Source organism: Sturnira hondurensis, unplaced genomic scaffold, assembly GCF_014824575.4.
Source record: "Sturnira hondurensis isolate 20B ecotype Veracruz unplaced genomic scaffold, ASM1482457v3 Scaffold0001918, whole genome shotgun sequence".
Lineage (NCBI taxonomy): Eukaryota > Metazoa > Chordata > Mammalia > Chiroptera > Phyllostomidae > Sturnira > Sturnira hondurensis.
In genome coordinates, this window is record NW_028074549.1 from 1,613,887 (window position 1) to 1,638,814 (window position 24,928).

General features: G+C 35.7%; 1 protein-coding gene across 5 annotated transcripts in view; it reads right to left on the reverse strand.

The window, feature by feature from the left end:
* Positions 1–24,928, reverse strand: part of FNDC3A (fibronectin type III domain containing 3A) — a 212,789-nt gene that overhangs the window by 62,818 nt on the left and 125,043 nt on the right. For 4 of the 5 annotated variants that reach the window (XM_037037935.1, XM_037037922.1, XM_037037927.1 and 1 more), the window contains exons 4-5: positions 13,853–13,929; positions 2,886–3,123 (exon numbers count right to left, since the gene is read on the reverse strand). In XM_037037935.1, coding sequence (XP_036893830.1) covers positions 2,886–3,123; positions 13,853–13,929 — 315 coding nt within the window. Of the gene's footprint in view, positions 1–2,885; positions 3,124–13,852; positions 13,930–17,736; positions 17,846–24,928 lie in introns of those variants that run through there. The other variant, XM_037037952.1, reaches the window with a different exon arrangement.

The following is a 24,928-nucleotide window of genomic DNA, read 5'->3' on the forward strand; positions in this document are numbered from 1 at the left end:
TATGCTAAGTGAAAAAAAGCTAGACATAAAATGCCACACATTGTATGAACATTTACATCAAATATACATACTGTGTGTACCTTTATATGAAATGTCTGGAATAGGCAAATCCATAGAAATATAGAAAGAAGATTAGGAGATGGCGTAAAGGAAATTGGGAAATTGGTACTGACTTAATAATAGGCACAGACTTTCTTTTTGGGACGAAATGTTCTGGAATTAGCATTAGTAAATAAAGTATACAATGAATATACTAAAAAAACCACTGAACTGTAAATTTTCAAGTGGTTAATTTTGTAATATGAATTATATCTCAATAAAAAAATGAAACTTTAACTACTATATACTTCTTTTAAAATGTAGTTATCCAAATGTTTTTGTATTTCATTTATTATGCAAGATAAATAAAATAAAGCAACTATGGGGGGTTATATAAAGAATATGTAGTAGAAAGAGCAGGAACTTTATTATCAAAAAGCTCTGAGAGAGTAAAATCCTCAGCAATAAACTAGCAGTGGCCATGCAAAAATTAATTGACATTTTCTGAGCCTCAGTTTCTTCATCTGTTATTTCGCAGAATTTTATTGAGGATTAAATGATATAATACATGTCCAACAAAGTTCAGATTCAGTAATGGTAGATGTTGACAGTGAAATGTTGGATTAGGTCCCACTTTGGGAATCTATACAAAACGTGGAAAAATATCAAGGAGATAGCTACCATTTATAAAACTGCTGCCTGTTGTAAATTCCTTGGCTTATAACCTCAAATACAATATGTCTCTTTTCTTCTACCACTAGGTAGCTAGTTTGTAAAGATGTACTCTTTGCAGATTTTCTTCACATCATTGTTAATTGTATTTATGAAGTCTAATGCATATCCCCTTTGAATAACAATGGGTTTTAACAATGCAAAATAGTAGTAATTGTAACATCTAGTATTTTAAAATTTTCAAACACACTTTTGAAAACTAGGTCAAAATTATCAGTAAGAAGATAGAAGACACGAATTTGTAGTATAAACTCTTGCTACTCAAAATTATGTTCGTTGGAATACTGTATGAGCCTCACCTCGGATTTTGTTAAAATGCAAACCCCACCCAGACCCACAGAATCAGTAAGTATTACTTGGGGGATAGAAATAAGTTTAAAATAAGATAGAATACAATAATATATAATATAATGTATAATATATTATATAGTATATAATTATATACTATAATTATAATTACAATATAGTTATAAATATAAATTATAATTATAAATTATAGAATTAATTATTCTATATATTCTATATATTCACAGTACAAAGTTATTGTGTTGCATATTTTAAACTGTGTACTTAAGAGTTGTATCTTTTACAAATGTACTAAGTATAAATGACAGGTTCTGCTAATAACTGCAAGGAAAACTGATGTATCAAACAGATTCAGTTCTTTGGGGCTTTATAGGCAAATGAGGGAGAAAGTCATACAAAAAATAAAATTGCATTTGGTTCTGTGAAACAGATTTCAGTGCTAGACTGATAATACAGGGTCAAGGATTGTTTTTCTGAAAGCTGAAATCTAAAGGAAAAACATGAGACTTCCAAGGAAAAGAGGGAAGAGCATTCCTGCTAGAGAGAACACCATGTACAGAGGCAATGAAGCAAGAAAAAGCTTGGAGGTTCTGAAAAGCTGAAGGAGGGCGGCGGGGACAAGAAGGACAAGGGAATAAGAGACCACAGAACAGAGCCTTGACAAGGGCGGTGGTTTGCAACGAGTGCTAATTTTGGCTCCCAGGGGTCATTTGTCAATGCCTGGAAGTATTTTTAGTTGTCACAATTGGGTGAGGTTGAGCATGAGGGTGAGGGGAGGGTTGGAGTAATGTGTTACTGAAATCTAGTGGGTAGAAAGCAGAGATTCTGCTGAACATCATTCAAAGCAAAATCCCGTCCTCCACAACAGATACTTATCGGTCTTCAAGTATCAAGAATGCTAAGGTTGAGAAACCCTGATCTGGTGAAGGGTTTAGGACTTTATAGAACTGCAAAGGGAAGTCACTGAAAGAGAACAGTTTGACTTATAGTTTTAAATGATTACTCTGGCTGATCCTGGATGGCTGGGGCCAAGAATAACAGTAGAAAACTGGGAGGCTGACAATGCACTTACTCTGACAAGAGCTGATGGTGGATTAGATCTGAGTAGCAGTAAGAAAAAGTAGATAAATTTGGGAAATTTCTAAAAATAAAACTAATACCAAATGATGTGGAAGAATCAAATATTACCATCTGGTTTTCACTTGAGCAAACTGAATGGACAGTGGTACCATATATTGAGATGAAGATGACAGATAAAAGCAGGTTCCATAATTAGATTTATGTTTTAGAAATGCTATAATGGAGGCACATGAAGGTATATAGACGGTATTTAAAGCCACAGGCAAGAATAAGATTACTATTTTGTGTGTATTTTGTTTCTATTCTTCCCAACAATTTAGTAACTCCCTCAGGGCAGAGGTTGTGCCTTACTGGTTTTTTTCAAACTTTCAACACAACACAGCAACTTTGGTTAGTAGCAGGACAGCCTTCAGTATTAACAATGATGTGGTTATTCCTGGCTGAAAATTTTCCTCAGAGCCTAGATAGCATAACAGAGAAGACAGCTTCTCTGAATGTAATCCCACTAAATATTACTACATGATATAAATTACTTCCTTCTCTTTAATTTTTGTTTACTCATTTGCCTTGAAGGATGATCATGAGGATGAAATAGTGCTTAGATAACAAAAATAATTGATATTGTTAACCATTTTTGGTTTCTTTTAGATAATATGATAATAGCATCTATTATATCCAAGCAAAGAATAGCCAATTCCATAAAAGAGGCATATTGTTAGATGTCTTACCTACATCTCCATACACTTGTGAAGATTGATACTGTGGCATATACTGTGTTGCCATGTCGCCAGCTCCAGTCACTGGTGAATATATATGGCGTGGTGGAGGGGGCATCATGGTTGGGACAGGAATGAAACCTGGCAAAGGAGGATGTGTAGAACGATGTATAACTGTGTGACCACCAGGATGAAACTCTGGTGCTTGAGGAACCACAACAACTCTTCGAACACCATTGTCTTCAATAACCTATAAAATGAACATTAGAAGTTTCTTTCACAGATCTAAGCAATTCTTTTGAAATATGTTAGAGTAAGAATTTTCATATTAGGAGTTGATTTGAAAAATACTATACAATCAATATGAAGACTTTATTAAATATACTAAGTATATATGAATTAGCATTGAACAACATGAAGTAGTTTTTGTTATTATAATGCAATGTATATCTTAAAACACTGAGCCTAGCAAAGTAATAATATAAACAATGAGCTATGATATTAAGTATTAATCCTATGTGTTACATGCATTTAGTGATGTAGTGAAAATGAAGGGAGATTCAAGGGAATTTTTGGTTTGGACAGGAGGGGTCAGGATGGGTGGGAGTTGAGGGAAAAGAAGTTGTGGAAACACAAGCTGCGAAATAGAAATAGGGAAAAAAACTAGATCTAGACTCCTAAGATCAACCATATATTGAATTTAGATACAAAATTTGCATGACCATGACCAGGACAATTTTAACAGGTAAAGATTATTTTAAGGGAGACAAATATCTAATACATTAACTCCCATTTAAGAAAAAAATATTTGTGGTTTCAAATCTTAGAATTACACATTTTTAAATAGGGGTCACACTTGGGAAAGGATTTTTCAAAATGACAGATTCCCCCTGTCCTCTTTGAACCTCACTGAAACAGCAAGGACACAGGAAAGCCTAAAAGGATATAGTATTTATCTCAAACACTGGAATCCTTCTCTATTAAAATAGGGTCTTGACCCTTTTTAGACTTGATGGTTACTATTGAGGTATAAAAAATGGCTGATAATACCTTTCCTGAGGAAACAGAAATGTTAAATAACTTGCTAAGGTTACAGAGATAGTATTTGAACTCAGGTAATTTGACTTTAATTCTATGTTCTTATACCCTTTATGGGTATAGGATCCACAAGTACTTGGTCTGTTAGTTTTATTACTTTTTAAAAATGTTCACAAGTGAGATCTCACTGGTAAAAAGGAAATGGCTACACTGCTTATGATATTAAAACCATTTTTTCCTTGCTGAAAAACAGCACTTAAAATACAAAGGTCAGCTGGGGAGAAGGGAGAATAAAAAGTTATTGTTTAACAGGTACTGTTTCACTTTTGCAAGATGAGCAAATGGTAGTGATGAACAAATGGTAGAACAACAGTGTGAATACTCTTAATGTCACTGCACTGTCAATCTAAAATGGTTATGGAAAATTTTGTTATGTTCATTTTACCACCATTAAAAATAATAAAAAACTAAGACGCTGAAGGGGGAAAAATGTCAGACTAAGTGGGTATGGAGAACTCTACCACATCAAGTAACCCTCTGAGCATCCAGTAATTTGAGAATGAGGCTGGAGAACTCAAAACTATCTGCTAAGTTGCTACCTGCTAAGTCTCCAGCTGCTGAGAAATTAGACATTGCATTTTACACCAATAGAGTACAATGATGGTGATGATTTAAAAAAATAACATAAAATCAACAAGTTGTGGAAAGGGAAAAAAAGATAAAATATAACCCAAATTAGTTTATGCAAATAAATGAAAAAACAAAACAATGGAATATAAACCAAATGGGGATTTCACAGCATAGTCTGATCACCTAACCACATACGCCACTTAATTTCTAATTGGGTAAGGACCCGTTTTCTTTCCTTTGTTGAATATAGACATAACTCAGAAGGGCTGCAGAGAAAGGAGGTTGTGTTTACTGACATTTAATACTGTGTATGTGTCTTCTCCACCATAATATACAGTCCATGTTTTGTTTTATTAATGTTTTCTCTCCAGTGTCAGGTGCAGTACACTCAGCATATGCTCAAAAATTTTTGCTGAATCAATGATATGAATAGAAATAAGTGTACTCTATCAGTTTTATTAGAATGCTGCATTTCTTTCCCTCCTTACAAGAACACCAAGCTAACAGGGTTCTGTGACTTCTTCAAGTCTTAGAAATTTTGCTTCTCGTCTACTCTGTGGCCTCACCCTAAACCAGAAAGTATTCCTACTTTAAGCTACTCAACAATATAGTGATTTTGACCATTTATGCAATAGACTTTAATATATCTAAACACACACGCATGCATGCATGCACACACACACACACACACACACACACAGAGTAGGTAACCACAAATGTTCTCTCTAGTTCTAACTTAAATCCTTTATCTTCATCTAAGTCCCCCTACCTTCTAGTTTCTAATGTTGCCCACCTTTATTGGTTGTTTTCCCCAGGAAAGACAGAGAAGACTGAACTGATTGGTTTGTAGAATCTTTGGAAAATTAACTGATCTAACTGCTGCATGCTGACATAAAGGTCAAGCCCACCTCAAAATTGTAAATCTGAAACTTCCTGAATTGATATAGGCCCTTTCCCTGAATTATGAAACCTGCAATCCCCCTTCCTGTTAGGTACTCTTTCATTACCATAACAACTCACAGTCCCTAAAAAACTGGGGAGCCATTACTAGAAAAGCATAGAGAGAACTTTTGATGGTTCAGGAGTCCCACTGGGGTTGTTTATATTTTCTTGATATTCCATCATCTTATTACTAAAATACCAAGTGTTGAAATAGTTATGCTCTTCGTGCCTCTAAGTTAATATTATTTTCCAGCAAGTACCTTTGAATCCTGTCAACTTTTACATTCTGTGTCATTAAGTACTTTGAGTTTTAGATTGTTTCCCCATTTGATAGTTCAGTTGGCACTGATTTCTACCTTTATGCAGTATGTCAAACTCTCACAAACTTCCCTCTTTTATTTGATAGACTGCAATAATAAAGCTCATTGAGGTTATGTCTAAAATTGTTTATAATTAGAAAAAAGTTTAAAGGAAAATATATGCTAAAGTATCTCTAGATTACAATATTCAGTGTAATTTTTTCTCTACTCTTTTATGCATTTTCCAATGCATAAAATTTGCATTTTAATTCTTTTTTTTTAATTCTTTTTTTTTTTAATTCTTTTTTTTAATTCTTTTTTTTCCTTGTTGTTCTGAGTGAATCCTTTTTTCTTCCTTATGTTCCAAATCATTGATTTGATGCTCACCTTTTCCACTCCACTACTGATTCCCTATAAATTTTTCTTTTATTTATTTTAAGGATATTTATTGATTACGCTATTACACTTGTCCCATCTTTTTCTCCCCTCTACCTCACACCTCTCTCTCCAGCATTCCCCTCCAACCTCGCTTTAGTCTATTGGTTGTACATATAAGTTCTTCTGCTTTTTCATTTCCTATACTTTTCTTAACCTCCCCCTTGACTATTTTGTGCCTACCAATTATGTCTCTGATTCCCTGTACCTTTTTCCCCCATTCTCCCCCTCCCCCACTGAAAACCCTCCATGTGATCTCCATTTCTGTCATTCTGTTCCTGTTCTAGTTGTTTCTTGTGTCTTTGTTTTTCAGGTTCAGTTGTTGATAGTTGAGTTTGTTGTCATTTTAACGTTCATATTTCTGATCTTCTTTTTCTTAGATAAGTCCCTTTAACATTTCATATAATAAAGGCTTGGTAATGATCAACTCCTTTAATTTGACCTTATCTGGGAAGCACTTTATCTGCCCTTCTGTTCTAAACGATAGCTTTGCTGGATAGAGCAATTGTGGATGTAGGTCCTTGCCTTTCATGACTTGGAATACTTCTTTCCAGCCCCTTCTTGCCTATAAGGATTCTTTTGAGAAATCAGCTGATAGTCTTATGGGAGCTTCTTTAAAGGTAACTGTTTCCTTTTCTTTTGCTACTTTTAAAAGTCTCTCCTTATCTTTAATCTTGAATAATTTAATTATGATGTGTCTTGGTGTGTTTCTTCTTGGATCCAACTTCTTTGGGACTCTCAGAGTGTTCTGGACTTGTATGTCAAGTTCCTTTGCCAGACTCCAGAAGTTTTCCTTTATTATGTGTTCAAGTAAGCTTTCAATTTCTTTCTCTTCCTCCTCTCCTTCTGGCACCTGTATGATTCAGATGTTGGAATGTTTAAACTTGTCCCAGAGGTTCTTTAGTCTCTCCCCTTTTTTTGAATTCATGTTTCTTCATTCTATTCCAGTTGGATGCTTATTTCTTCCTTGTTCCAAATCTTTGAGTGCCAGTTTCCTTCCCTTCACTGTTGGTTCCCTGTATATTTTCCTTTATTTCACTTTGTATAGCCTTCATTTCTTCCTTTATTTTATGACCATACTCAATAATTTCTGTGACCATCCTGATTACCAGTGTTTTGAACTCTGCATCTGATAGGTTGGCTACAAACTTGTTGCTTGGTTCTTTTTCTGGAGTTTTGATTTCTTTCATTCGGGCCATATTTCTTTGTCTCAGTGCACCTGTTAGGTTGTAAGGGGTGGAGCCTTAGGTATTTGCCAGGGTGGGTGAACCTACTTCACTGCATTGTCACGCTGTATGTGGGGGAGGGGTCCAAAAGGGAACAATGCCATTTGCTAGCCGGTTCGGCTCTTGCCCCACTTGCAGTCACTTCCTTTGCTTCCCACAAGCAGACTGTATACTTTCAGGTGCTAATTCTTGTGTGGGTCGGCTTCTGTACATTCTAGGATCCCGTGGGCCTCTCAATCAGACTCTCCTGTGAGACTGGCAGTTTCTCCCACTGCCACAACACCCATGAATTTTTACAGCCAGAGGTTTTGAAGCTTTATTTCCCTGTGCTGGAACTCTGGCTTGTGCAGTTTGTCTTGCTCCGCAGTTGTTTCTCCTGGCTTATCAGCAAGCAAACGTGGGACTGCTTGGTCTCCCAGCTACTCTCTTGTCACATGTCCCCTCCCAGCTTCCCATCTCTGCTCCTCCTTACACCTTGAGTGAATGTTTCTTCTTTAATTTCTTGGTTGTTGGACTTCCATACATTTTGATTTTCTGGCAGTTCTGGTTGTTTTTTGTTTTTAAATTGGTTGTTATCCTTCTTTTGGTTGTGTGAAGAATCCAAGTGTATCTACATATGCCTCCACCCTGGCTGAAAAGCACAGGATTCTTCCCTGTAAATTTTTCTTTATTTCACTTAGTATAAACTTCATTTCTGTCTCAGTCTTTTTTGTGCTGTTGAAGTATCCAATTGAGTTGAGAATCCTCATAACCAGTGTTCTGAACTCTGCATCTTATATATTGCTTATCTCCATTTTATTTAGTTCTTTTTCTGGTGTTTTGTTCTGCTCTTTCTTTTGGACCATATTTCTTTGTTACCTCATTTTTGGCAGCCTCCTGGTTTGTTTCTATGTATTAGACAGAAATGCTTTGACTCCCTGTAGTAGAAAGTACATCTGTAAGTTAGATGGGGTAGAGCCTTAGGTAATCACCAGGGTGAGCAACCTGTGTGAACCAGGTTGACAAAGTCTCAGATGTGATGCTGCTGCTGCTACCTGGCCTATGGAGTTTTATCATGGAGGAAGGTGCCCCCTGGCATTCGCCCTGATGACAGATACTTCAGTTTCTCCCTGTATTCCACTGGTGCCCTTACAGCTTCTATCCCAGTGCTGGATTGCAGCAGGAGTCAGCCTGTGTAAATTTTAAGATTGTTGAGGACTCTTTTAGAGGAGATGCCTGAGAATCCTGTAATTTCTTCCACTTCCCTGATCCCTACTCATTTTTATAGCCAGAAGTTACATGGACCTATGTTTCTAGAAGTGGAACCCTGGGCTGAGAGGTCTGGTGTGCAGCTGTGATCCCTCGCTTCTGAGGCACCTGTCCTGATTTTTATCCACCACATGGGGACATGGGATTGCCTCTTCTGTGTCTCCCTGGCTCCTACCCAGCTAGATGAATGTTACTTCTTTAGTTCCTTGGTTGTCAGACTTCTATACAGTTCAATTTTCTGATGATTCTAGGTGATACTTGTTTTGTAATTTAGTTGTAATTTTTGCTGTGGTTGTGTGAAGGGGTGAACCATATTTACCTATGCCTCCATCTTGACTGAAAGTCTAAAAATTTTTTAAAATTTGTAATAATTTAAAATCATTACCTGCCCTGGCTGGGTGGCTCACTTGGTTAGAGTAGAGCATCGTCCCATACACCAAAAAGTTGTGGGTTCAACCCCTACTTGGGGCTCACAGTTTGTATCTCACATCAATGTTTCTTTCTTTAAATTTTTAATTATACATTACTTTCTTTTTTTAAACAGGTAATTATTTTTAATTGTATTTTTTTCATTACCATTCATTCCCTTTATACTCTCTTCCACCTTATTCCCCATTCCCGGCAATCACCACACTGTTGTCCCTGTCCAGGAGTTCTTTTTTCATTTTTCTTGATCCCTCCACTCTCCAACCCCCACCCAGAACTGTTGGCCTGCTCTCTATCTATGAGTCCATCTCTGTTTTAATGTTAGTTCAGTTTGTTAACTAGATTCCACATATGAGTGAAACTATATGGTATTTGTCTTTCTCTGACTGGCTCATCTGACTTAGTATAATGTTCTCTAGGTCCATTAATACTGTCACAAAGAGTAAACATTTCTTTTTTATGGCAGAGTAGTATTCCACTGTGTAAATGTATCATAGTTATTTATATATTATTTTTTCTATTACCATTTATCACTCCATACTGTCTTCCATCTCCACCCATCCCCTGCCCTATTGACATTTCTCTCCCCACACCTTCCTCTCTCTCTGAAAATCAATAACCATATCCTCAGGGGAGAATTATTTAAGAAAAAAGATGACTCATTTTCTGGTTCAATAATAAAAATTATGTGTATAATTTAAAAATTAAGTCCCACTATTTCCATTACTATTGATAGAATGCTACAGTGTTAGAGCAGTATGGTGCAATGGTTATGTAACAAACAATACTGCAGAACTCTTAAATAAGAATGGTAAGAATATATAATAAAAGGGTGACACAATCTTAACAGCAGGTCTGGGTTGTGCAAATTGCAAATGAGAAAAATAGAACCATTTACCTCCAAAGTTACTCAATGTACAACACCCTGAAATTACTCTAAAAAATGAAGTTAAAATATATGGATGAGTTAATAACCTGAAGTAGTTCTGAACTTAATAGGGACATATCATTAATACAAACATCACAAAATTAAAAGTTGATTATATCCTAGGTAAATTATGATTTCTTAATAAGGTTCTTTGATAGGTAATTTTATTTTTTTTAAAGATTTTATTTATTTATTTATTTATTTATTTATAGACGGGAAGGAGAAAGGGAGAGAAACATCAATATATGGTTGCCTTTCGTGTGTCCCCTGCTGAGAACTGGCCTGCAACCCAGGCATGTGCCCTGACTGGGAATCGAACTATGATCCTCTGGTTCGCAGGCCTGTGCTCAATCCACTGAGTTACACCAGCCAGGGCTGATAGGTACGTTATCAAGCCAGAAAGTCCTAATATTAGATTTTTAGTTTTGTAGTCCTTGTTTGCCTCACTAAACTTTTTAGAATCCATAAGTTTGCTGAGTCCCATTAGTATATATAGAATCACATGATGATACAACAAAAACACCATTTGACCCTCTTTGGGTCACTGGCCTTCAGCAACAGATACACAAAAAGCAAGGGATGAAGGTGACTAAAGCTGTTGCCATGAGGAAAGATCACAGCATAAAAGTAAGAAAGGAGACTATAAATGACAGCTATTTACACATTCAGTATGTGTGCTACCTGGTTCCTGTTAAACCACATACAACCTATACTTATTATGGCATCTGTGTGTCTTAATGTTTGGTTCAACCTCTAGCTCCTAAATTTCTAACATAACTAATGTTTGCTTATATGTCAAAATTTTGACAATCATCAAGTGTTTAGCTGTGTTAGAACCTGGCTCTTAAGTATTTTCTAACATCAGAAATTGTGTTTTCACATTGATGTTAACATGCTAGAATCCATTCTGACACAGAGGGCATTTAAATTATTTCAATTACTATGAGATTTGATTGTTATTTTTGGATTACTCTGTGTGATGAAAAATGATACATTTCCTAGAGATAATCTTAAATTAAGACTGATAATACCAGTCTACTAGCCTCACATAACCCTTCCAGTAAGATTATTGTTAAAGCTCATGCACTTATTTGACAAATATTTATAAATACCTACTACACTCGTGTTAACCACACAACAGAAATAACTAAAAACCACTCTCTATTGTCAAGAAACTTAAAATCCTACAAAATAAATACATATACATATAATCATAATAGTAAGTGGAATATAACACATCAAGAAGTGGTAAAAATAACTTAACCTAAGTCTTCAAGGATCAGTAGAATTTCAAAAGGCAGGAATGAATAACATGTCTCAGATAACACACAAAATCATGGAGAAAGGAAAATATCAAGTGAGCATGTGAATAATCATGTTTGGCTGTAAAAAGGGATATATGGTTAAACTTATCAAAAAAAAAAGGGTAAAAAGGCCAACTAGGACAAACTGCATAAGGCCTTATATGTCAAGAAATCTAAGAAATCTAAGAAATCTAGACTTTCTTGAAAGAACAAGCCAACTAAAGTCTCTTTATGATAAAAGAAGTAAAAAGACCAAAGTAATATAAAAGATTAATTTAGTGGCTGTTGGCCTGAAGATATGAAACCTCAATTTAGGTGATTATTCCATTGATTTATTAGTATTTATTGAACCCCTACTATATAACAAACTCTGTACTCAGCACTGAGGAAATAAAAATGAGTAAAAGTGCTAAATTATCTGGTCCTGTTATTTCTGACCACATTATTTAAACACTTTCTGCTCTGAGAACTCAGTCTAGCCACAGTGGCCTCTTTGCTGCTCCCAGGCATGTTTTTATTTTAGGCCATTTGAACTGCTTGTTCCTGTTCCCAGAATCCTCTGCCCCCTTCCCCCCCCCCCGCCACCCCAAATGCACAGCCAACTTTTATCTGTCCTTCAAAATTTTGCTCAAATGTCACCTTTCTAAATGAGACCTATCCTGACCACCCTATTTTAAAATGTAACCAGATTTTCTCTTTTCCTCCCCATATCACCTACCACCTAACATATTCTATAATTTATCCACTTATTATGCTTACTGTTTGCTTCTCCTCACAAGAATGTACACTACACAGGGACAGGTCTGTGCCTCTTTTATTCATGGACATATCTCAAACACCAAGAAGAGTCCCTGGCATATACGAGAACTCAATACATTTTTTGTTGAACACTTTTGAATATGGGGAACTGTAAGAATTCATTATCTTTTCAGGAAAGAGAACTTACAAACTAAAGTGTGATTCATTCAGTGAAAGAGGGATCTACACAATGTGCCAGGAGAACCCAAAAAGATGGATACCTGGAAAATTTGAAGGAAAGCTACTTGTAGGAGGTCATGAATGAGAAGGGCAAGAACTTGCCAGAAAAATAAAAATGAAAGGTACTGTTAGCTGAGAGAACAGCAGGATACCCTATAATTGCACTGAAATAATTTGTCTTAATTATCTTTCTGTCACTAGCATCCAATACAGAGCTTGGCACATGGTGCCATTCAATACATGAGTGTTGAAAAAAAAAAACCCAAACAAACCAGGAATGGTTCTATATAAGTGAAGAAAGGTCTCTGAATAAGTTACTAGAGAAATAGAATCAGGACAGCATTATGTCAAGGAAGTCTGGGGTAACATATATTAATGGTGTCAAATGTTTAGAGGTCAAAGAGGACAAGGTTAGAAAATATGCCTTTGGGGTTGGTACATATCAAAGAGATTTAGTTGCATAACAGAGGCAGAATGTACACTACAATAAATTAAGGAGTCCATATGTTAAAAAAAAAAGGACAGACAGCAAGCAGAATATTTTTCTGAAAAGCTTACAAAGTACTTTCACATATGTTAGCATCTCATCTTAAGTGAAGGCACTGAGACTCAAAGACATTGATTTGCCCAAGGCCATGCAGCCATCCAGGGTTTAAAATTAGATATGAATTCAGCTTTTCTGACTCTAATTCTCATACTACTTCCATTCTCCCCACTAGCATAGTCTTCTTTTGCTGTCATTCATATAGTGGTGGGCTTCATAGAGTGGGCAGTGAATCCACCACAATATCCCACCAATATTGTGGCATAAAAAGGAAAGAAAAGAGGGTCTGAAGAAAACTTTTGTATAAATTCATTGCTAGGAATAAAAAGCTAGGTACTTTGAAAAGGATTTGAGGCAATGGCACAGACTACAGAATCTCAGAAGCTAAAGGAATGGAATACCTACAGATCTTACAGTTTAATTCAGTTTTCCTGTGCAAATATGTGTGCTATCCCTTATTCTTAAATCAGAGCTTCCCATACAGAAAAGGCTTACAGATGTGTGTTGATATTGATCCTCCTAGCCTTTAGAGTTGCAGACCCACAGGTTTCAATTCTTTGATTTACCACAATGTATCATACAGTTATTATGAGTATCTGTGAGTCACTGTATAAGTAAGGTTGGAAGCATTATCTCGCATTACTTCTAGGCAAGTAACTAATTTCAAAAAATGTTAGTGTAGGCACCTTTAAATCTTAAAATAGTATTTATGTTACTAACATGTTCAGGGAATAAATCTCTAGAATTAATTCTTTATTATAACTCAACACCCAAAGTAAAAACAAATAATGACTGCTGTTGATTTAATTTTCCTTTTCTTCCCAAATATACTGAATGTACTAAAATACTTGAGAAAGATTTACTGAAGATATACTGGACTGGGTAAGTTTCAGCACTTAAAATGTATTTTTAATTAAAATTAAAGTAACATTATGATCATTATTACATAGGTCTAAAAAGAAAAACAACATAAAAACATACCTGTGGGGCATATCCAGGAGGCACATAAATAGGAGGCACAGAACCATTTGGAGACATCATTGGAACCTGAGCAGGACCTGAATGGGCCACAGATATAATGTATTTATTAATCCAGGATAATTTAGCAAGCTAAAGTTGAAAACAATGAGTTACCCTTGAATATTTCATCTGAACTAATAAACATTCAGACTAACAAGAACTGTATAACTATGAAAAGAAACTCAGATGAATCAACTGTTATAAAATGTAAAATTTTACAAAGTACCGTGATGGATTATCCTTTACCTGAGGTTATATTTCTCAAACTTGATTGGTGATCATAAGTTACCTGGGAAGCTTTTACACACACAAATTTCCAGGCCCTCCTAAACATTTTTATTTAGTATGCTTACAGTAAATGGGGGTCTTGAGTCAATATAGTTACTGTACAAATATCCCAGGTGATTCTTATGTGCAAATTTAGAAACACTGAAATAGAGGAAAATGAAACCAAACTTTACATATAAAAATCTATGAAAGATACAGAAGGGGAAAATTTAAAAAGCAGTAGGGAAAAAAATCAAGAAAAGGTCAAGAGGGACAATCAACAAAAAGAAGAATCGTTAGGAATTTAGAACTTTCATTGTTAGGGTTAAATAGCCATTTGTGTAATGTGTGAGTCCCATATCTGTGGGGGCTTCAGAACAAACACAAATTCCATGTATATTTAGCCAAGAAAATTTTTTTGTTTCCTACACTAAAAAGTTCTTTAATTTAAAGAGGAAAATTCAGCTTGTCTTATTCTGTATTTCTTTTCATTTTTATAGTGTTATCTTTTCCAAACAACTTTTATAAATATCTCGTTTACCTTTTCTCTTAACCTTTCTGGGATAAAACAGGCACTTTTGGAAGGTGTATTTTATTCTTTCTAGGAATAAAATCTCACTTGCTTTACCTAACTTAAAAAAAAAAATCTCACCTTCAGATCCCCTTTTCCCAGTATCTAGACGGCATTGTCCTGTCAGCCACTAGTTTTAATAACTTGCAATGAAACCTTCTCTTCGAGGTTTCTCTAAGGAAATAAGAGGCACCCAAGAGTCTGATGATGAGTGTAATGGGGAAAGAGTTCCTTTTATACATAGAATTTCAACCTGCAGTACATATATAGTGGATCTTAGTTATAAAAGAAATAAAAGAGAAAAAGCTTAATCACAGGGCAGAAAAGAAAAAAATTTCACTGATAACAGTAAATATCAGAAAAACAAAATAAAGAGCATTTCTTTTCTTTTTAGGAAAGGAAAGGGGTAAAGATCAAACAACAAAGTGGTGGTGGGAGTAGGGAAAGGGAGGTGAGAGGTATGGAAAGAAAAAGAGAATGTAGGAAAAAGGGGGATCCAGGAGGAGAATTACTTAACAGTGAGGGAGAAAAGGAGAGAAAGAAAGGAGGGTGGTGGTGAGGGAATGGAGGGGAATAAAAGGTAAGAAGGGAGAGAGGAAGGGGCAAAGGAGGAGAGGGAAGAGGAGCATGGGGTTGGTAAGGGAGAAGACAGGAGGGAGTGGAGAAGGCTGGAATGGAGGGACAGAAGGAGAGGGGAAAGAAAAGGGATTGAAAGAGAGGAGGAGATAGGGTAGGGAGGAAGACAGTAGGGAAACCACTCAAGTGGTTAAGAGGATATAAGGAGTGTGTGTATGTGGTGGGGGCAGACTACCAAATGATACTATGTAATATATAATTATAAAACTTACTTTTCAATAAAATACTCTTCTTCGAATAGATGAAGCTGTTCAGAATGTTACCTTACAAAAGCTAATTACATATAACTAATACTAACTTACCAGGACTTTTATATATTTTTTCTCTTCATACTTATTGTATTAGGGAAATTTATTACTACTCCCATTTTCCTGATGTAGAAATTTAGGCAGAGAGATTAAGCTTATCTAATGGTAGAAGTAGGACTCAAAATCAGGCAGTTTCATTTCTAAGGATATAACTCTACTACATATTCAGGAAACATTAAAATATTATGCATTATTGACAACTGATATAATGAGACATAAGCATGTTTATAAAATTAAGGCCTCATCTTTATATCCTTGAAAAACAAGAAAAGAACAATAAAGTTTTCCTAAATTTAAGATACTATTAATTTACTCAATAAAACTTGTGAGGTTCTTTACACCTTTAAGCAAGAAAGGCTTCATCCAAAACTCACCTTTTAACTTCCATTTGCTGGACTCAAGAGAAAATGAGAAGAGTTTTAAACGAATGTTGGTTTCCTTCTTTTAGCTAATTTACATAAAACTACAGAGAATTAGCTTTTGGAGTCTTTAGAATTGGCTTAGACAGATATTATTCATCATCTGTGAAATTCAGCTGAGAACCGGAAAAAGAATTCCTTGAAAACTTTGTTTATAATCTTAATAAAGGAATTTAACATTGAGCTTCCAGGGAGTGCAGTTCCTTTCATGTGTTGTCAAATTTCATCCTTCTATCATCAGTATAGTGTTTTTTGTTTTTCTTTTTGTCATCAGAGTAAAAAAGTTATTGCTGATGAAATCTAAGCCTCTAAAACTACATAACTGCTTTGGGTTGCCCTTCTTTTACTAAAAATATGAATAGGTAAGTACTATATAATTATAATTCCAACCATATTATACTTTAAAAGCTGTCAAATAGTTCATAATTTAGTCATATGAAATTCAACTTTATCCTTTAATTATATTTAAGTGTGATATTGAAAACAGAATAAAACAAACCCAACCCACAATAAACCAACAGTAAATACATTACTATTGCAGTACAGGAATAATGATTAACTCATTTCCCTAGGAAGTAATCATTTCACACTAGCAAGTAAATTTTCTTATCTGGAGACAGAAATGGTACATGATCATATTTTTTAAAAAGACAAATCAGGGATACCATACTTTTACCTATAAATACTGGTGTAAATTAACACTGAACACAGAACTTTATGTAAAACTGACTGTATAAACATAACAAATACAAGTATTGAGGTTTGGAACTACAGTGTTAACATTTTTGTTGCTGCTGTCTATAGCAGCAAAATCCTAAAACCCGACATACTTGATGCAAATGTCTGATTACCTCCTTAGTACCAGTAATACCTTTTAATTTAGTAAGTCCTAAAAGATTAACTACAGACCCTAATTAAAAGCACTGAGGAAAGTTTTATTCCAATGAAGAAAAGAAGATAAATCTTCTACAGATTGTACCACTTAAATGCCCATCTGCACAAGAGTGGCTATATCCAAATACCTGTAGATACATCTAGCAGCTTCTGAATAATCTGCATGATTTGAGCAAAACCTGCCGCAAGTCACAGAGCTATTGTATTGATTATTTTTTAAGGGAGTATTTTCAATTCTCAAATCTTACAGAAGAGGAAACTCTATTCACCAACAATTCCTTACAAGTGCCATCAATGGCATATTAAAAGATACTTCAGCTAGTATAAGTTCTATTTTCTTTATTAGCAAATGTTCACACTTAATTTTTAAAATGAATCTATAAATACTTATAGGTTTAAATTCTTAAAATGAAATACTGATGCACTACTACACATTCTCTTTACAAGCGAGATTTAACAATGGCTTCCAAATAATCTGATGTCAATTTTCAGATTTTAGTTCTAAAAAAACCTAGTAAAATAAAAACACTGGAAAGGAATATTTGGAGGAATGTAAAATCAGCCCAACTCTAGATTCTTATCCTTTATAACTAAGCGGCAACAGTTTAAAGTATTTTTATAACGACAGATTGGCAGCTTTTGCACACACACACACACACACACACACTCCCTCCACGACCTTAGCTTGATTTAATGCTTTCTGTGTTTTAAAATAAAAACAGAATGTTCAAAAAAGCCAGCAAATCTTACCACTCATTTTCGTTTTACAGTAGCAGCAGAGAACAAATCCAACAAGGAAATAGCGTACTAGCACACGTAACTGCTTTAATTGGGAAACGGTTCCGCATTTCCCTCTCCAACAAGCGGAGAGGAAGAGCCTTTGACCAAGTCACGTGATAGCTATCTCATCACGTGACCTGCAGTTAACAGAGGAAAGGGCAAAGGGCGGGGAGAAGCAAAGGTTCCTGCTGCCAGCGTTTACTGCTGCTACCTAGAATTTGACCATCTTTCAGACTTCCTTAGGAACCAACTCAAATTTTATTAGCCAGCCTGCTGCTACTTGTTTGGAAAGTTTAGGGTTCGTACATATGACATGATTTTAGAAGATTCACTCTGAGATGTGTTTGTAAATTAATGGCCACAAAGAACAGACTTAAGAATATAAGCCTGATCAGTATTCCTCAAACTTGGGGTTTACATTTCAGGTTGGCATTTACCCCTTAAATTAATAATAAACGCAACCACTTTTACTGTCTTCTTTTCTTTTTTAAAAGATTTAACCTGGGCATTAATACAGATACTTGGTGGAGAGCATTTCACTCATTTTTATGAAATCTGAAAGCTCAGCACTCTATCCAAGCACAGCTGGAGACCAGGAAGGAGACCAAATATAAGGGAAAGAAGCCTGTAAAAAATGATAGAGGCCTTTTCATTACTTATGGTGCTATGTATGTTAAATAATGAGTTGTATCAAGTTGCAGAATGGAAAGAAAATGGATTCTGGGCCCTGGATGGTTATGGCTCAGTTGGCTGGAGTGTCATCCTGCAAACTGCAAGGTTGCAGATTAGATTCTGGTCAGGGCCTTGGTTGTGGGCTTATTCCTCCGTCAGGGCATGCCAAGGGAAGCAACCAATGTTTCTCTCTGACACTGATGTTTCTCTCACTCATTCTCTCCTCTGCTCACTAAAATCAGGAAGCATGTCTTTAGGTAAGGATTAAAAAAATAGAAAGGATTTTGGTATCAAAAGATAAGTTTTAATAACAGCTTTAAGATTTATTAGCAAGGCAACTTACTGTTCTTTGATTCTGATTCCTTTTGTAAAAGGTTAAAATAAACAATATTGTTGTGGGAATATTAGATAAATTTAAAGTACCAAGTACATTGGCTGGCACTGCTCAATAAATGAGAGTTAACGTAAGTAAAAGTATAACTTTTTTTCCCAAAATAAAAATTACATAGTGTAGAGTGCCGGGCACCGTTTGGAGTGTTTTATATACGTTAACTCAATCCTCATCATAACTGAAGTAGGCATCTGTCAGGTAAAGAAACTAAAGCAGAATGCAGTTAAGTAATTTGCCAAGGGTAGACAATGAGGAAAAGCCAGTATTATGTAACAGAAAGACTATATTGAAAAGTAACCCATGCTCAAAGGGCCAGGCTTCAAAAAAAAGAACAAGAACTGGCAAGGGATAACTTAATTTCAATAAATAAATGTTAGACACTCGAGAAGAGGTAAGAGTGAAAGACCACTCTCACATGCTGGGAGGGGTAATTGTTGACTTCTGAGCTCATACTAAAAGGAAAGGCTGGCCTGAAGAGCAAGAATTAATGGCAGTCTCCTGGTAAATGTTGAACTGAGCCTCTCAGTAATTCCAACCATGTCTCAGATCTTCAGTACCTAAACAAAAAGCAAACCCCTGCAAGCCCACTTCCTTATTTTGGCTCATGTTCTCACAGGGCTATGTTTCCATTTCCTGAAGCTTCCTTTAACTGGTTACCTTTTCAATCGTTCCCATTGTGGTGATTAAACCGTTTCTGTCCTCAATCTTTTCACAGAACACTTGCTTCCTTTAAGTAAAACCTTGCTATCCCCTAGAATAGTTTTTTCAGCAGCCCTTGAAAGCAGAGGCTTCCATTCCCTCCTGAGGCAGTCTCCAGACACCGTAAGGCTGCTTCCACATTATCACTGTTGTTCTCATTTTATACTAAAGTTTCTTTTTCCTTAAGGTTACATCACATGAGTATGTTACCCTCCATCCCGTCTAACTGCTCTCACGCTTGGTTGTCACTGAGAAGTTTGGCACCATTTTACAGTTCTTTTTTCTCCAACCAAATTTTTGCCCATGAATGAGCATGATCACTTTAATGTCCACAAAACCGAGTCTCAAACTTTCTTGAACTCTTCTCTTCCACTCTGTTTTGAATAAACCATTTTCCAACACACATCATGAGACTTTCACTTATTTGAATTTCATTCTCATTTTAGAAATCTCAAAAGTTTCATGTTTCAGTCTTTGGTCAACATATCTTTCATCTCTCCAGTTCTCTTCTACATCATTTGTTTTTCTTCATAATAACCTCCCCTTTCTTCTGATCCAACACTGACTTCATAGACTGATTTCCTTTCCCATCCCCTCCCCTGAAAATCGCCAATTTTAATCAAGCAGATATTTACCTTTCCTTCTCTTAGACCCGAACTATAGAAATCAAATAGTGTTCAAATGGCATGTTTATAAATTTAGGTATCTAGAACTTTAACTCAGCTGTCAGCATTGCTCAGGAATCCTTTAAGAAATCCATCCCTGGTTAATAATCTATCCTGTTTTCTAGAGTCATTATCAGAGATCCTTACCACTCTTTAAGAAGTTCATCCACACTGACCTTAACCACATATCTCAGTATGAAACTGAACACTTTCAACGTTAGTTTTAGAAGAACCATTGTCCCTTCACCAGGGCAGAACTCTCTCTCCACTTCTATCCTAGATATGACCTCCACTTCCTCCTTCTGAAGTCTTTGCTTTATTGGTCATTTCTGTCCCATACAGTATTTCTACTTGTCTCCAGTGCCCTTCTAACAAGACTTAGTTCTAGACCCTATTATTGTCACAATTGCCACAAAGTACTAATGTTGAGGATTGGTGACATCATCCATACTTTTCAATGATCTTTCAGATATAATGGAGAAAATATAGATGTACTTTATGAGTGTTTCCTAAAGACCTTAATTCAAGTACGTGCATCAGTCAAAAATTTTCCTATAAAAATAAAGTGAGAGGATGCATTGATGGTATTATAATTAGAGGAATACATTACACAGTGATGAGCATATTGTACCTTTTTTACATTTTCTTTTTACAAATATTCAATTACAGTTTATATTCAATATAACAATCAACCTCAGTTCTCTCCCCTCTCCCATCTCAAATAATTTGGTTCAGGACCAAGGTGTTCTTGAAAAAAATGTCTCCGTTGTTGAACAAAGACTTTGGTTCTCAACTTGACAACCCTTTCATGCTCATAACTGTATGATCAGTCATGCATCTTTCAGGTGACAAAGGAGAAGATGCATGAGTATGAGTATGATTCAGTTTTCCAACAAGTTGCTTCTTGAACAGACTTCTGGAATGAATTAAGTTCTAGAACTGAGGTTCCACTGTATTTTGTATTAATTTCAGGGATATGGCATAGTGGTTAGACAATCATATACTTTACAAAGTATTCTCTTTGATATTTTAAGTACCCACCTGGCACCATATGGTTATTACAATATTATTTACTATATTCCTTAGGCTGTACTTTATATCCCTGTGATTATTTTGTAAACTATCAGTTTGTGTTTCTTACTACCTTTACCTTTTATACCTGGTCTCCCAACCCTCCTCTCCTCTGGCTACCATTAGTCTTTACTTACAAGTCTATTTCAATTTGTTCATTTATTGTTCTTTTTTTTTAGATCCCACATGTAAGTGAAATCATATGCTATTTGTCTTTTCCTGATTTACTTCACTTAGTGTAATACCCCCTAAGTCCAACCATGCTATCACAAATGTTAAGATTTCATTCTTTTTCATGGATGAGTAATATCTCACAGTACCACGACTTTTTAATCCATTCATCTATTGATAGGCACCTGGGTTGCTTCCATATTTTGGCTATTGTAAATAATGCTACAATGAACACAGAGGTGTATACATTCTTTCAAATTAGTGTTTGGGTTTTTTTCAGCTATATACTTAGAATTGGAATCACAGGGTCATAAGGCAGTTGCATTTTTAATTTTTTTGAGGAACCTCTACATTGTTTTCCACAGTGCCTTCCCCAATCTGCATTTCCACCAAGAGTGCACAGGAGTTCTCTTTTCTCCACATCCTTGCCAACACTTGTTATTTGTTGACTTACTGATGATAGCCATTCTGGCAGGTATGAGGTGATATCTCTTTGTGGTTTTAATTTACATTTTTCTGATAAATAGTGATGTTAAGCACCTTTTCATACTTCTATTGGTATGCTCTTTTTGGAGAAGTGTCTATTTAGGTCCTCTATCCAATTTTAAACTGAATTGTTTGTTTGTTTTTGGTGTTGTTATATAAATTCTTTATAAATTCTGTATCTTAACCCCTTATCAAATATATCATTGGTGAATATCTACTCCCATTCAGCAGGCTGACTCTTTATTTTGTTGATGGTTCCCTCTGATGTGTGAAAACTTTTTAAGTCTGATGTAGTTCTATTTATTTTTTCTTTTGATTCCCTTGCCTGAGGAGATATATCAGGAAAAAATTGCTAAGAGAAAATGTCAAAGAGATTTTACTGCATGTTTACTTCTAGAAGTATTATGGTTTTCAGCCTTACATTTAAGTCTTTAACCTAGTTTGACTTTATTCTTGTCAACAGTTGTCTAGCTTTGTGCTTTTGCATGAAGGCTGAAGGAAGGAAGAATTAGAAGGAAGTCAATCCTATATTACCACACAATTTCATAAACAAAGGGTATTTTAAGTCTCAAACAGTAAAAGGACATTAACTTCATTAATCGACAAATTACTTTCATTAATTGAGGAGTATGAAGAGAAATTCTATTAAAAATACATTAAAAAATAAGGACTTCTGGCCAAAATGGAGGTGTAGGTAGATACACTTTGCCACCTTGTACAACCAAAAGAACAACAACAAATTTAAAAACAAAGAAAATAACCAGAACTGCCAGAAAAATTGAACTATATGGACATCTGACAACCTAGGAGTTAAAGAAAAACCATTCATTCAGACTGGTAGAAGAGACAGAGAAGAGGCAGCCAGGCAAAGAAGGGGAAGGGCAAGACAGTGGCTGGCAGACTGGGTAGTTCCACATTTGTATGCTGAATAAACTGATAGGAACAGTTGGGGAGTGAGGCAGACTGTACAACCCAGGGTTCCAGCATAGGAAAAGAAAGCCTCAAAATCTGTGGCTGTAAATACTTGTGTGGGTTGTGGGGGTGGAAGAAACTCCCATCCTCACAGGAGTTTGTTGGACACCCACAGGTTCCTAGAATGTACACAAATACACCAATGTGGGAATCAGCACCAGAAGAGCCTAATTTGCTTATGGGCAGCAGGGGAAGTGACAGAGAGCCCAGCAAGTGGCCTTATTCCCTCTCTGACCCCTCTCTCTTATAAAGTGCCACAATGTATTCCCCGCCCTGGTGAATACCTAAGGATCCACCCCTTACACCAGAACAGCTGAGCCAAGACAAAGAAATATGGTTCAAATGAAAGAATAAATCAAAACTCCAAAAACAGAAAAAAGCAATGAAGAGTTAGCAAACCTACCAGAGGCAGAGTTGGAAACACTGGTAATCAGGATACTCACAGAAATGGTTGAGCACGGCTGTAAAATAGAGGAAGAAGTGAAGAGCATGGTTGCGAAATAGAGGAAGAAAGTGAAATAAAGAAAAATATACAGGGAACCAACAGTGAAGGCAAGGAAACTGGGACTCAGATCGACTGACTGGAGCAGAAGGAAGAAATAAACATTCAACCAGAACAGAATGAACAAATAAGAATTCAAAAAAATGAGAAGAGGCTAAACAGCCTCTGGGACAACTTTAAACATTCCAACATCTGAATCATAGGGGTGCCAGAAGGAGAAGAGGAAGAACAAGAAATCAAAAACTTACTTGGAAAACTAATGGAAGAAAAACTTCCCCAGTTTGGCAAAGGAAGTAGACTTCCAGGAAGCCCAGAAAGCTCAGACAGTCCCAAAGGAGTTGGGCCCAAGGAAGCACACACCAAGGAACATCGTAATTACATTATCCAAGATAAAAAATGAAGGAATCTTAAAGGCAGCAAGAGAAAAGGAGACAGTTACCTACAAAAAAATTTTCCAAAAGACTATCACCTGATTTCTCAAAAGAAACCTTGCAGGGCTGGAAGGAAGTATTCAAAGTCATGAAAGGTAAGGACCTACATCCAAGATTACTCTATCCAGCAAAGCTATCATTTAGAATGGAAGGACAGATAAAGTACTTCCCAGATAAGGTAAAGTTAAAGGAGTTCATCATCACCAAGCCCTTATTCTGTGAAATGCTAAAGGGACTTACCTAAGAAATAGAAGATGATCAAAAATTTGAACAGCAAAATGGCAACAAACTCACAAGTATCAACAACTGAACAAAAAAAAAACCCCAAAACACCCCCCAAAACTAAGCAACAAGTAGAACAGGAACAGACTAACAGAGATGGAGATCACAGGGAAGGTTACCAGTGGGGAGGGAGAGAGGGGAAAATGAAGGGAAAGGTACAGGGAATAGAAGCATAAATAGTTGGTACAAAATAGGGGGAGGTTAAGAATATATGGGAAAGGGGAAGCCAAAGATCTTATATGTATGAAACATGGACATGAACTAAATGGTGGAAATGCTGTTGGGAGGGGTGTGCAGGATGGCGGGGAATAAAGGGGAGAAAAAATGGGACATGTGTAATAGCATAATCAATAAAATATACTTTAAAAATATTTAAAAGTAAAGTATTTTGTTTAAAAATACAAAGAAAACATTAGAGAGTATTTATAAACTGCTTTATATTAATATCTGAACACTAAAAAGTAGTATAAGCAGAACAATTATTAGCACATATTCATATATTTTAATCAATTTGCCAGTAGTTAACTGGATTTTTTCTTTTTCAACACAGTCTTCTTTTTCTTTTTCATAAAAATGCCTGCAACTGTTCCATTTTCTGGTTAATTATTTTGAGGCTGAGGATACCTTCAATTGCCTCTTTTCTATAATATTTTAATTTAGTACTGTAGTATTATATTAAAATACTCTGATTCTGAGGTGCTGTTTGGTGAGCTGGGGGCAAATTGTGCTACATGAAGGGCAGTCTCAGTTCTGTTTTTTAATCTTATTGAAATGTGTAAATATTCAATCCAAATATTTTCATCGATGCTATAAATGTCTA